The sequence below is a fragment of the Salmo salar genome, chromosome 01 (assembly GCF_965601325.2).
Source record: "Salmo salar chromosome 01, fSalSal1, whole genome shotgun sequence".
Taxonomy (NCBI): domain Eukaryota; kingdom Metazoa; phylum Chordata; class Actinopteri; order Salmoniformes; family Salmonidae; genus Salmo; species Salmo salar.
Window position 1 is genome coordinate 142986121 of NC_138291.1, and position 13348 is coordinate 142999468.

The window sequence follows — 13348 nt, forward strand, 5'->3', positions numbered from 1 at the left end:
GGCTGGCGTGGTTAAACATGGTCTGCGATTGTGAGGCCGGTTGGCTGTACTGCCAAATTGTCTAAAACTACATTGGAGGCAGTTTATGGTAGAGAAATTAACATTCAATTCTCTGGTGGACATTCCTGCAGTCAGCATTCCAATTGCACATTCCCTCAAAACTTGAGACATGTGGCATTGTGTTGTATGACAAAAACTGCACATTTAGAGTGCTCTATTGTTCCCAGCACAAGGTGCAACTGTGTAATGATCATGTTTAATCAGCATCTTGATATGCCACATCTGTCAACTGCCTGGATTGTCTTGACAAAAGGTTAAAATGCTCACTAACTGGGATGTAATCAAATTTGTGCACAACATTTGAGAGAAATAAGCTTTTTGTACATATAGAACATTTCTGGATATTTTATTTCAGCTTATGAAACATGGGAGCAACACTTTACATGTTGCGTAAATGTTTTTGTTCAGTGTAGTTTCATGACCTGGCACCATAAGGAGCATAGACAGTCATTTCAGATGTAGAACTAGAGCCACTGAAAGTAGCCCAAAGTTCCCATGGCAGAATTCACAACACAATAAGGATTTAGACATTGCTCCCTTCTGCATATTAATCTTACACAATGTGGGATTCATAACTAAAACCATCCCTCTTAGCTCCCAGGCATTTTCCAAATGACCCCTTGATGAACACTGGAAGCAAATATGTTAGTATTTTGCCATTTCAGGCCCAGGCACTGTTTTCTTGTTTTGTCAAAGTTGAGGTGAAGACCCTCGAGGCTCTGACCTGTTGAGCAATACAATGCTTTCGGGTTTTGATCTTAGTGCATTTCATTTCTCATGTTCTACTCCCACTCCAACACAATCAGTGTTTGAAGCCAAGCAGCTCAAAAGATCTAGAAAAATATATAAAATCAGCCAAATGGAATTCATTATTTATTGTATTTTTTTCAGAATTTGTCCACCAACACCATAAATATCAACATTTTTTCCAATAGTAATTGGCACGGTCTGAGAAACTCCCAAAATATAAATGTATATATAAAATAATGATGGCAGCACATCCAGGTATTATAACACGACATTCCGTAAGAAATTGTATTTTACGTGGGCTCGCTCTGTCCCTCAGTTTTGAATTATGTAGTAATGGGTGGAGAGGATTGATTTGGGTAGTGTTTGGCAACGATAAATGCCCAAGGCAAAGTCAGAAACTCACAGCTGCCTAGACGGTCTCTTAAGCAAACTCAAAACTTGTGAAACTAACAACCCATAATGGAGCAAGACGAATAATTGAATAACGCCAGGCTGCTGTAAGTAATTGTATTGTGAAAAAAAGTAGCAAATACTGCATAATTACACTCATTTCCGCTGGCCCGGTAAGCTTTTGAAGATATTGGATAAATCAAATGGAGACAAAAAGCTAAATAAAACCCAAATGTAACTAATACAGCCAACACCAATGCAAAAGTAAAGAACACATTTGTAAATATAGCCTAAATATATTCAAAACTCCAAAAAGCTACAACGGGAGGATGTGATATTCTCATCAAGTTCACAGGTCCTAATAATGCATGAGCCTGTCCTCCCTGTTTCCTTCATAGATCACTGCTGTTGAGAGTCCACTGTGAGCTCAGTAAGGATGGTTGGCCGGTCAGTTTTCAAGGAGAACAGTCCGGAGCTGGTCCTCCTCGTTCATGGTGATTGTTGCTATGGCACCGTCGTTGAACTCAAAAGAAGTCCCGCCGTCTACCACCATGCACGCGTCCCAACACCGCGAGCGCACACACACCCTGAAGAGCAAAACCCAAACGATTAAAAAAATAACAAGTAAGTGGGATCTTGTACCCCACTGCAAGACAAGAATGGGCAATGTGCCTTCAGAAAGTACGCTTGACTTATTCCACATTTTCTTGTGTTACAGCATGAATTCAAAATGGATTAAATTATTTCCCCCACCCATCTACACACAATACCCCATAATGACAAAGTGAAAACATGTTTCTTTGAGTATTTATTGAAAATGAAATATAGAAATCTCATTTACATACTGGGAGTATTCACACACCCAAGTCAATACATGTTAGAATCACCTTTGGCAGCGATTACAGCTGTCAGTCTTTCTGGGTAAGTCAGAGTGTTCCACACCTAGATTGTACGTCATTTGCAAAAAAAACATTTTTTTAATTCTTCAAGCTATGTCAAGTTGGTTGTTGATCATTACTACAGCCATTTTCAGATCTTACCATAGATTCAAGCCGATTTAAAAGTCAAAACTAACTACGCCATTCAGGAACATTCAATGTCATCTGGGTAAGCAACTCCAGTGTACATTCGTGGCCAAAAGTTGAGAATGACAAATATTAATTTCCACAAAGTTTGCTGTTTCAGTGTCTTCAGATATTTTTGTCAGATGTTACTATGGAATACTAAAGTATAATTACAAGCATTTCATAGTGTCAAAGGCTTTTATTGACAATTACATGAAGTTGATGCAAAGAGTCAATATTTGCAGTGTTGACCCTTCTTTTTCCAAGACCTCTGCAATCCCCCCTGGCATGCTGTCAATTAACTTCTGGGCCACATCCTGACTGATGGCAGTCCATTCTTGCATAATCAATGCTTGGAGTTTGTCAGAATTTGTGGGTTTGTCCACCCGCCTCTTGAGGATTGACCACAAGTTCTCAATGGGATTAAGGTCTGGGGAGTTTCCTGGCCATGGAGCCAAAATATCGATGTTTTGTTCCCCGATCCACTTAGTTATCACTTTTTCCTTAAGGCAAGTTGCTCCATCATGTTGGAAAAGGCATTGTTCGTCACCAAACTGTTCCTGGATGGTTGGGAGAAGTTACTCTCGGAGGATGTGTTGGTACCATTCTTTATTCATGGCTGTGTTCTCAGGCAAAATTGTGAGTGAGCCCACTCCCTTGGCTGAGAAGCAACCCCACACATGAATGGTCTCAGGATGCTTTACTGTTGGAATGACACAGCACTGATGGTAGCGCTCACCTTGTCTTCTCCGGACAAGCTTTTTTCCGGATGCCCCAAACAATCGGAAAGGGGATTCATCAGAGAAAATGACTTTACCCCAGTCCTCAGCAGTCCGATCCCTGTACCTTTTGCAGAATATCAGTCTGTCCTTGATGTTTTTCTGGGAGAGAAGTGGCTTCTTTGCTGCCCTTCTTGACACCAGGTCATCCTCCAAAAATCTTCACCTCACTGCGTGTGCAGATGCACTCACACTTGCCTGCTGCCATTCCTGAGCAAGCTCTGTACTGGTGGTGCCCCGATCCCGCAGCTGAATCAACTTTAGGAGATGGTCCTGGCGTTTGCTGGACTTTCTTGGGCGCCCTGAAGCCTTCTTAACAACATTTGAACCGCTCTCCTTGAAGTTCTTGATGATCCGATAAATGGTTGATTTAGGTGCAATCTTGCTGGCAGCAATATCCTTGCCTGTGAAGCCCTTTTTGTGCAAAGCAATGACTGCATGCGTTTCCTTGCAGGTAACCATGGTTGACAGAGGAGGAACAATGATTCCAAGCATCACCCTCCTTTTGAAGCTTCCAATCTGTTATTCGAACTCAATCAGCATGACAGCGTGATCTCCAGCCTTGTCCTCGTCAACACTCACACCTGTGTTAATGAGAGAATCACTGACATGTCAGCTGGTGCTTTTGTAGAAAATTAAGGAAAGCCGCACACTAAGAGCTCAGATGCAAAAATGTAATCACCAACGTTTCGACAGCGAAGCTGTCTTCATCAGGGTATCATCAAACACTGCGAGATGAGTCATTTATATAGTGTCAAGAGACACACAGGTGTTTGTAATCATGGCCAAGTATGGCCTAATATCATTGGTTAACTCAAATATTTAAAAAAATGGCATACAAAGAACATACAAAAAGACAAACAAATGGATAGCATACGATCATAGCATTTGTAGTCTAAAATGTATCTATTTTGCGCCCATACTGGATGGAAATTACAAGTGTAATGGCTGTGCTCAATACAATGGCACTTATAAATGTAGATCCTTCAAACACCCCCAAACAGGGAAATCTATCCCAATTTAAGGTGTTATTACGTGTTCCACTAAGGCAGTTATTTATCTTATAACTTGTCCTTGTGGTAAAAATTATGTGGGTAAAACAAAGCGTGAATTAAAAGTACGTATCTCAGAGCATCGTAGCACCATTAGGTGCAAAAACTTAACTTACCCAGTTGCGGCCCACTTTTTGGAAGCAAACCATCCGATTTCGTCTCTGCGTTATATTGGTATCGAACATGTCACCCTCCCGAGGAGAGGGGGTGACCTTGATAATTTATTGTTGAAACGAGAGGCTGCCTGGATCTTTAATTTAAAGACCCTTGCTCCCTTCGGTCTCAACATAGACTTTGATCTGAAGCCATTCTTGTGATAATTGTGATTTTGCCATTGTAATTGTTTGTTAGATACATTTTAGACTACAAATGCTATGATCGTATGCTATCCATTTGTTTGTCTTTTTGTATGTTCTTTGTATGCCATTTTTTTAAATATTTGAGTTAACCAATGATATTAGGCCATACTTGGCCATGATTACAAACACCTGTGTGTCTCTTGACACTATATAAATGACTCATCTCGCAGTGTTTGATGATACCCTGATGAAGACAGCTTCGCTGTCGAAACGTTGGTGATTAAATTTTTGCATCTGAGCTCTTAGAGTGTGCGGCTTTCCTTTATTTTCTAGTGTTCTACTCCGCTAGCCAGCACCTCGCCTTTAAAGGTGTGCGTTTCTTTTTTCTAGCTGGTGCTTTTGTGGCAGGGCTGAAATGCAGTAGAAATGTTTTTTGGGGAATTCAGTTCATTTGCATGGCAAAGAGGGACTTTGCAATTAATTGCAATTCATCTGATCACTCTTCATAACATTCTGGAGTATATGCCAATTGCCATCACACAAACTGAGGCAGCAGACTTTGTGAAAATTAATATTTGTGTCATTCTCAAAACGTTTGGCGACGACTGTATATTTGGCCAAGGGTTTTAGGTTATTGTCCTGCTAAAAAGGTGAATTTGTCTCCCAGTCTGTATTTCGGACAAAGTTAATTTCTTTGCAGTTTTACTTTAGTGCCTTATTGCAAACAGGATGCATGTTATGGAATATTTGTATTCTGTACAGGCTTCCTTCTTTTCACTCTGTCATTTAGGTGAGTATTGTGGAGTAACAACATTGTTGATCCATCCTCAGTTTTGTCCTACCACAGCCATTAAACTCAAACTGTTTTAAAGTCACCATTGGTCACATTCCATCAGTAGAGGATGGCTGGTTATTATTTTTTTTAAATGCCTTCCTCGCCATCTTAAATAAGCATGCTCCATTCAAGAAATTTAGAACCAAGAACAGATATAGCCCTTGGTTCTCTCCAGTCCTGACTGCCCTTAACCAACACAAAAACATCCTGTGGCATTCTGCATTAGCATCGAACAGCCCCCGTGATATGCAACTTTTCAGGGAAGTTAGAAACCAATATACACAGGCAGTTAGAAAAGCCAAGGCTAGCTTTTTCAAGCAGAAATTTGCTTCCTGCAACACAAACTCAAAAAAGTTCTGGGACACTAAAGTCCATGGAGAATAAGAGCACCTCCATGGAGAATAAGAGCATTTTTCTACGGCTGGCCATGCTTTCCACCTGGCTACCCCTACCGCGGTCAACAGCACTGCACCCCCCACAGCTGCCCGCCCAAGCCTTCCCCATTTCTCCTTCTCCCAAATCCAGTCAGCTGATGTTCTGAAAGACCTGCAAAATCTGGACCCCTACAAATCAGCCGGGCTAGACAATCTGGACCCTTTCTTTCTAAAATTATCTGCCAAATTGTTGCAACCCCTCGTGTCATCTGAGATTCCCAAAGATTGGAAAGCAGCTGCAGTCATCCCCCTCTTCAAAGGGGGGGACACTCTTGACTCAAACTGCTACAGACCTATATCTATCCTACCCTGCCTTTCTAAGGTCTTCGAAAGCCAAGTCAACAAACAGATCACCGACCATTTCAAATCCCACCGCACCTTCTCCGCTATGCAATCTGGTTTCAGAGCTGGTCATGGGTGCACCTCAGCCACGCTCAAGGTCCTAAACGATATCGTAACCGCCATCGATAAGAAACAATACTGTGCTGCCGTATTTATTGACCTGGCCAAGGCTTTCGACCTGTCAATCACCACATCCTCATCGGCAGACTCAATAGCCTTGGTTTTTCAAATTATTGCCTCACCTGGTTCACCAACTACCTCTCAGACAGAGTTCAGTGTGTCAAATCGGATGGCCTGTTGTCCGGGCCTCTGGCAGTCTCTATGGAGGTGCCACAGGGTTCAATTCTTGGGCCAACTCTTTTCTCTGTATACATCAATGATGTCGCTCTTGCTGCTGGTGAGTCTCTGATCCACCTCTACGCAGACGACACCATTCTGTATACTTCTGGCCCTTCTTTGGGCACTATGTTAACTACCCTCCAGACGAGCTTCAATGCCATACAACTCTCCTTCCGTGGCCTCCAACTGCTCTTAAATACAAGTAAAACTAAATGCATGCTCTTCAACCAATCACTGCCCGCACCTGCTCGCCCGTCCAGTTTCACTACTCTGCACAGCTCTGACTTAGAATACGTGGACAACTACAAATACCTAGGTGTCTGGTTAGACTGTAAACTCTCCTTCCAGACTCACATTAAGCATCTCCAATCGAAAATTACATCTAGAATCGGCTTCCTATATCGCAACAAAGCATCCTTCACTCATGATGCCAAACATACCCTCGTAAAACTGACCATCCTACCGATCATCGACGATGTCATTTACAAAATAGCCTCCAATACCCTACTCAATAAACTGGATGCAGTCCATCACAGTGCCATCCATTTTGTCACCAAAGCCCCATATACTACCCACCACTGCGACCTGTACGCTCTCGTTGGCTGGCCCTCGCTTCATACTCGTCGCCAAACCCACTGCCTCCAGGTCATCTACAAGACCCTGCGAGGTAAAGTCCCCCCTTATCTCCGCTCACTGGTCACCATAGCAGCACCCAATCGTAGCACGCGCTCCAGCAGGTATATCTCTCTGGTCACCCCCAAAGCCAATTCCTCCTTTGGTCGTCTTTCCTTCCAGTTCTCTGCTGCCAATGACTGGAACGAACTGCAAAAATCTCTCAAGCTGGAGACTCATATCTCCCTCACTAGCTTTAAGCACCAGCTGTCAGAGCAGCTCACAGATCACTGCACATTGCCAATTTAGCCCATACAACTACCTCTTCCCCTACTGTATTTATTTATTTAGCTCATTTGCACCCCATTATTTCTACTTTGCACTTCCTTCCACTGCAAACCTACCATTCCAGTGTTTTACTTGCTATATTGTATTTACTTTGCCACCATGGCCTTTTCTGCCTTTACCTCCCTTATCTCACCTCATTTGCTCACATTGTATATAGACTTATTTTTCTACTGTATGTTTGTTTTACTCTATGTGTAACTCTGTGTTGTATGTGTCGAACTGCTTTGCTTTATCTTGGCCAGGTCGCAATTGTAAATGAGAACTTGTTCTCAACTTGCCTACCTGGTTAAATAATGGTTGAATAAAAAAAACATGTTGAAATCACCGAGCGGTTTCCTTCCTCTCCGACAACTGAGTTAGGAAAAACGTGTGTCTGTGTAGTGACTGGGTGTATTGATACTGCATCCAAAGTGTAATTAATAATTTAAAGATAATTGTATGTGTGGGGTACAGAGATGAGGTGGTCATTCTAAACACTATTACTGCACAAAGAGTCCATGCAACTTATTATGCGACTTGTTCAGAAACTTATTTCTGAACTTCTTTAGGCTTGCCATAACAAAAGGTGTTGAATACTTACTGACTCAAAACATTAACGTTTCATTTTTTATTCATTATTAAAAGTAAAAACTGTGTAGGCCAGTGACGCAAAATCTCAATTTAATTCTATTTTAAATTCAGGCTGTAACAACATAATGTGGAAAAAGTCAAGGGGTGTGAATACTAAGGCACTGTAGATAGAACAGACCTGTTGGCGAAGCCTCTTTGGCGACTGCTGGAGAATACTCTGTTAACGATGGGCTCTCTGATGCTGAAGATCATTCTGCCTTCCTCCGGACCAAACACCAGAGACTTGTTGTATTCATCAGTCACTGACAAAAGAAAGACATTGTGTAATTCATGTATACACATTTTCCTTGAGCATTCATCCATCCACACATTCAGCTGTACATCTTTTGGAACTCACCCTTTTCAATCAATTCCTGACTCAGTGGAATATCAAGACCCATTTGTGCCTTTCCTGGGAAGATAGAGGACTCAATCACTGTCATGACATTATCAGTGTAGTAAACAGGTTCTCTCCAAATCATTGATTGTCTCAAATTTCCAGCTGTAATTGTATTTACACACAGATTTAAGAACACCAATAATCATGTGGACTTGTGTTTTCAGAAAGGTAGGCTTCCACATACCTATTCTTAAGACTTCTCCCACAGCCTGTTCAACCAGTTTGTTAATATTGTAAGACCTGTGAAAACACACCAGAACGAGTCTCATGAAACAAACATTCTACTAAAAGCTGTGCTGTCAGTTAAATCATAAGTTTTCCTGATTGAGATTTTTTTTTTTGTTAAACTAGCATGAACAAGAAGTAGCATTCAAAGTGGACTTCCAGGACCACTAATTGGCAAACACCAACATACGTGTAAAAAAACAACAACAAAAAACATACAAATAAAAAATGTGTTGAGTTTAGTGTACCAGGCTTTAGATCCAGTCCCAGTGCAGATGCTAAGGCCAGAGCTCTTCTGCTTCTCCCACGGTCCATCGTCCACAGAGATCTCATAGTAGGAAGCCCTATGGAGCGAGAGGGTGAGATGAGGTTTGAAGGATTTATACTTCACCCTGTGAGTGACGGACAGAGATCCACCAATGAGTGCATGGGGAAATGGGTGGGGGTGGTAGTATTTTTATTTTATTTAACTAGGCAAGTCAGTTAAGAACAAATTATTATTTACAATGACGGCCTACCAAGTAGTGCAGAGGAGGGTTAATGAAGGGGGAAACATACAGAGACAAGCAGCAAAACAGGCATTCATGTTTGGGGGGGGGGGGGGGGGGGTCAAGATGCCATGGTTTGGTTTGATGACAAGCGTACCTGGAGGAGAGAGATTCCCCAATGAAGATCTCATTCAGTCCTCTGACAGGGAGTAGGTAGGGCTTGGATAGGCTGCAAGCCTCGCCTGTATCAAATAAACAGCTGAATGAATAGAGGAACTGGTAGAAAAGAGCTTTTTGACAAATCACATGAAAATAATTGTGTGAATTAATACCAGAACAAAAACAACAGACCAGAAGACATGTTAATCATTCAAGACAGTGCCCCCTCCATTCAATAAGTTTTTGATTATTCCCCAAGGGCCCACACAGACAGACAATGGACTGAGCCAGGTACACATAGGAGGCAGAGGGGCCGTACTGCTCCGGGCCTCCATGAGGGTGATGCGGTGGGCCTGGTTGTGTTGCTCCAGACTGAGCTGCTGTTCATGTAGGTCCACTGGGGTGGGGTTGATCCCTGTGCCCTCCAGGTGTAGACGGATCCTCTGCCGCCACTGCCACCTGCAGGACGTATAGGGGGAGGGGTTGTGAGGGAATGGGAAGGAAATTAATCAGTGGAGTTAAGTAATAGTGTGTTGTAGGCTGGGAGAGGAACATATGGAAAAAGAAGAGGGGGGTGGTGAAACATGCCATGATATTATTAGGCATTACTGTTCCTGGAATCAGAAACTCATGTCTTACAGCTTAGCAACAGTAACACCAGAGGGCAGTGTACTAAGACCAGGAATGCTGAAAAGAACTGGGGAAGTGTGGCAAAAAGATCTGAGTATTCTTCACGAGTAAACATAGCTTTCCTAACAACAGTATTCTAGCCAGGGAAGTGAAACACCCACCTGAACTGACCACGGCGGAGTTTTTGTAGTGCCTCAGGGAAGGCATGCGTGTAACGCACAGGCAGGCACAGGTGTCCCTCTGACCTTCATGCAAAGCAAAAAAGACACCTTTAATAGGAGCACTTTTCCCCCTCAAACTAGATAAAGCAATTTCCCCCCCTCTCATGCCATTTATCAAAATGTTGAAATTCACCACAGGGAATTCCCCAACCCACCACTTTATTTTCATTAACCCCTTTTGTTATGAGTTCTTACCTATCAGGGTCAGTGTTAACCCCAAGAACAGGTTGGTCTTTATTGAAAACCTTACTGGCGACAAGTAGCATAGTCCCATCCCCTAACAAAAGGAACAGGAGGGGGTCAGAGCTAATGACAGCAAGGTTTCTGGGTGAAATAGGCCTATTCATGGGTTGAGCTGACCCGTTGTATTCGCTGAGCACTGACTTACAATTTAATTGGGATTTTTTTGTACCACTGCGGGAAAGTGACCATGTAAATTATCAGCTACTTTTCTCAAACTCTTAAAAAGGGAGAAAACGTACCCCCTGCAGAGATAATAGCATCTGCCCATCGCACTGTTTCTTCATCATATTGCCCTCTCTTCACCACACGCACCTCCATCCCCTCTTTCCTAGAGGGAACAGAAAGACAAAGGTTAGGGTTGTGGTCACTTTACAACTTCATGACTGCTTGTATACAGTAAATCCCAACAGTATCCTTGAATAGAAACTCATCTTACTGTAGACTCTCCACAATGTGTTCCACATTGCGGGTATGGATGTTGTGTCTCTCCAGAAGCCCAAGGTAGCTGGAGCCCTTCAATGCAAGCTGTAACAAGCACAAAAACTCAAGAGTATCACAATTTTAAATCACAAAGATATTTCAAATCAGGCTCTGGTGAGGATTATTACACAACTCACAACACAGAGAGGAATCTGACATCCTGCAAGATAAATATTTGTCCATCACCAGCAAAGATCTATTGGATCACCAAGTCTCTGTCTGAACTGAAAGGAAAACTAGTGTGTGCCAATGCCTAGTTGTTCAGGGGGTGTTTTACCGTTAAGGATGAACACATAAAAAAAAAAAAATGAGTTTGAGAGCAAGTACCAGTGACGGAAAAAGTACCCAATTGTCATACTTGAGTAAAAGTAAAGATGCCTTAACAGAAAATTACTCCAGTAAACATCACCCAGTAAAATAATACTTGAGTAAGAGTCTAAAAGTAATTCGTTTTAAATATACTTAAGTATCAAATGTAAATGTAATTGCTAAAATATGTAAAAAGTATAAATAATACAACATTCCTTATATTAAGTAAACTAGACGTCACCGTTAAATTAAAAAAAAATAATGATGGATAGCCAGGGGCACACTCAGACAATTTACAAACGAAGCATGTGTTTAGTGAATCCACCACTTCAGAAGCAGTAGGGATGTTCTGTTGATAAGTGCGTGAATTGGACCATTATCCAGTCCTACTAAGCATTCAAAATGTAACGGGTGTCAGGGAAAATGTATGGAGTAAAACGTATATAATTTCCTTTAGGAATGTAGTTAAGTAAAAGTTGTCAAAAATATATAAATAGTAAAGTACAAATACCCACCAAAACAACTTAAGTAGTACTTAAGTATTTTTACGCCACTGGCAAGTACCATAGTATTACATTCTTTCCCCATTACTTACCAGCTGTTTTAAGTCCTCTTCTGAGAGCTCTGAAAAGCGATATCTTTGCTGCTCGAATTCATATCTTGTCATCTTTGTCACCACAGCAACTTTCGCAGGGTTGAAACCACTTTCAGCCTGTGATGCAATATTTCGTATCCCCATCTGGATGTGAAGGAGGCGATCTGAGCTCCTATTTAAAATAGTGACAGCTCGATTCCCAAGGCACAGAAAGTTTATAAAGCCTCGGTAAGTCATTATTGTAAAATGTTTAAAAAATGTAAAAGACAAAAGTTATTCGTTGTTGGTCCCCTTAAATGTGGTCAATTCGGTGGTAACACAATGTCGGTAACGTAAGCTTGAGCTTCCTCCCAGCTGTTTGACTTGGGTCCCATTCATATACACTAAACTCGTTGAATCCAGATGCTGCGAGACCACTCTCACCAAGCGTAGTTCTGAATTGACAAAGCACGACCTAGCAAGCTTAGCAAGTCAGCTGCTGTAGAAGCTTAAAAACAAAAACAAAAATCACCTTATAGATAGCAAGCGCTCTGTTTCACTTTCACGAGCAAGCAAGCAAGGCAGCTAGCGACTTTTGTTTTGGCTAACTACAGCAACGTTTGCCAGATAACTATGTAATGGGAGCAAAGAAGGTCACGAGCACTCTGATCCAGCTAGATAGAGCGGTCTAGCTGACGATAGCTAGCTTCCAATCGGTCAAATCTCAACGTAAACCCGTCCCCAGCGAGCTCAACACAACCACACAGGTCAGCTGAAAACACAGCAACACAACGTTACATAGCTAGCTAGCTAACCTTCCTCAAACTAAGTTCCTTGCTAACGACCCTCTCTACATGTACCTTTCACTTTTTTTTGTATCCTGCAAACATCAGTTTGATCATACTTATTTACTCTAAGCAGCTCAAAGAAACTAAATACATGCAGCTATTTGAGACTCAGATGACTTCTAGAACAACAGTACCCAGTTCCTACGACACCATCTTTGATGCACGTAACGCACGTTTGCTGAAGCGCTCGCAGGCTTATTTTATTACGTACAACGTGCTTTTCATGGGTAGAGCCGGAGCATTATTCTCTGAATAGAATGGTGCTTCTTATTGTACATCATTGCCAGTGCTATCAGTCCTATTTTGTTCGACATTATGATTAACGATGTGTTTTCCAATGTAGGTAGGGGTATTGGAGCTTCGCTATATGCTGATGGTGGCGCTATTTGGAGGGTGGAAGGAAACTCGTGATCAAATCTATTAATCTTGAAAAATGGTCGATTGATTGGGGTTTTAAGTTGTCAGTGGCGAAGTCTTGTATGTTCTTCTCGAAGAACGAAGTCGCCGATAATATACAGTTGTTTCTGTATGGGCAGCCCATGGGGAGGGTTTCTAAGCACCAACATTTTGGTCTATGGTTCAATGAGAAATATACAGTTGCAAGAAAAACTATCTGAACCCCTTGGAAATACCTGGATTTCTACATAAATTGATCATCAAATTTGATCTGATCTTCATCTAAGTCACAACAATAGACAAACAGTGTGCTTAAACTAATAACACACATTTTTGCATTTTTCTTGTCTATAATGAATGCATCATGTAAACATTCACAGTGTAGGTTGGGAAAAGTATGTGAGCCCCTAGGCTAATGACTTCTCCAAAACCTAATTGGAGTCAGGAGTCAACTAACCGGGA

The 13348-nt window shown here is 41.8% G+C and overlaps 1 protein-coding gene across 4 annotated transcripts; it reads right to left on the reverse strand.

Moving 5' to 3' along the window:
- Positions 1-390: 390 nt before the first annotated feature.
- nadk2 (NAD kinase 2, mitochondrial) lies at positions 391-12669 on the reverse strand. 4 transcript variants are annotated; one of them, XM_014129797.3, is made up of 12 exons: positions 11664-12669; positions 10716-10804; positions 10519-10607; positions 10232-10313; positions 9977-10060; positions 9505-9644; positions 9184-9268; positions 8787-8930; positions 8498-8553; positions 8272-8325; positions 8053-8176; positions 391-1787 (listed from the first exon to the last, which is right to left on the reverse strand). In XM_014129797.3, the coding sequence occupies exons 1-12, from the start codon at positions 11898-11900 to the stop codon at positions 1649-1651; spliced, it is 1323 nt and encodes a 440-aa protein (XP_013985272.1). In that variant the 5' UTR covers positions 11901-12669; the 3' UTR covers positions 391-1648. The 4 variants fall into 4 exon arrangements, with proteins under 4 accessions (XP_013985272.1, XP_013985278.1, XP_013985266.1 ...); XM_014129803.3 differs by having other exon boundaries at positions 8787-8882; positions 9481-9644; XM_014129791.3 differs by having other exon boundaries at positions 9481-9644.
- Between the last annotated feature and the right edge of the window lie 679 nt (positions 12670-13348).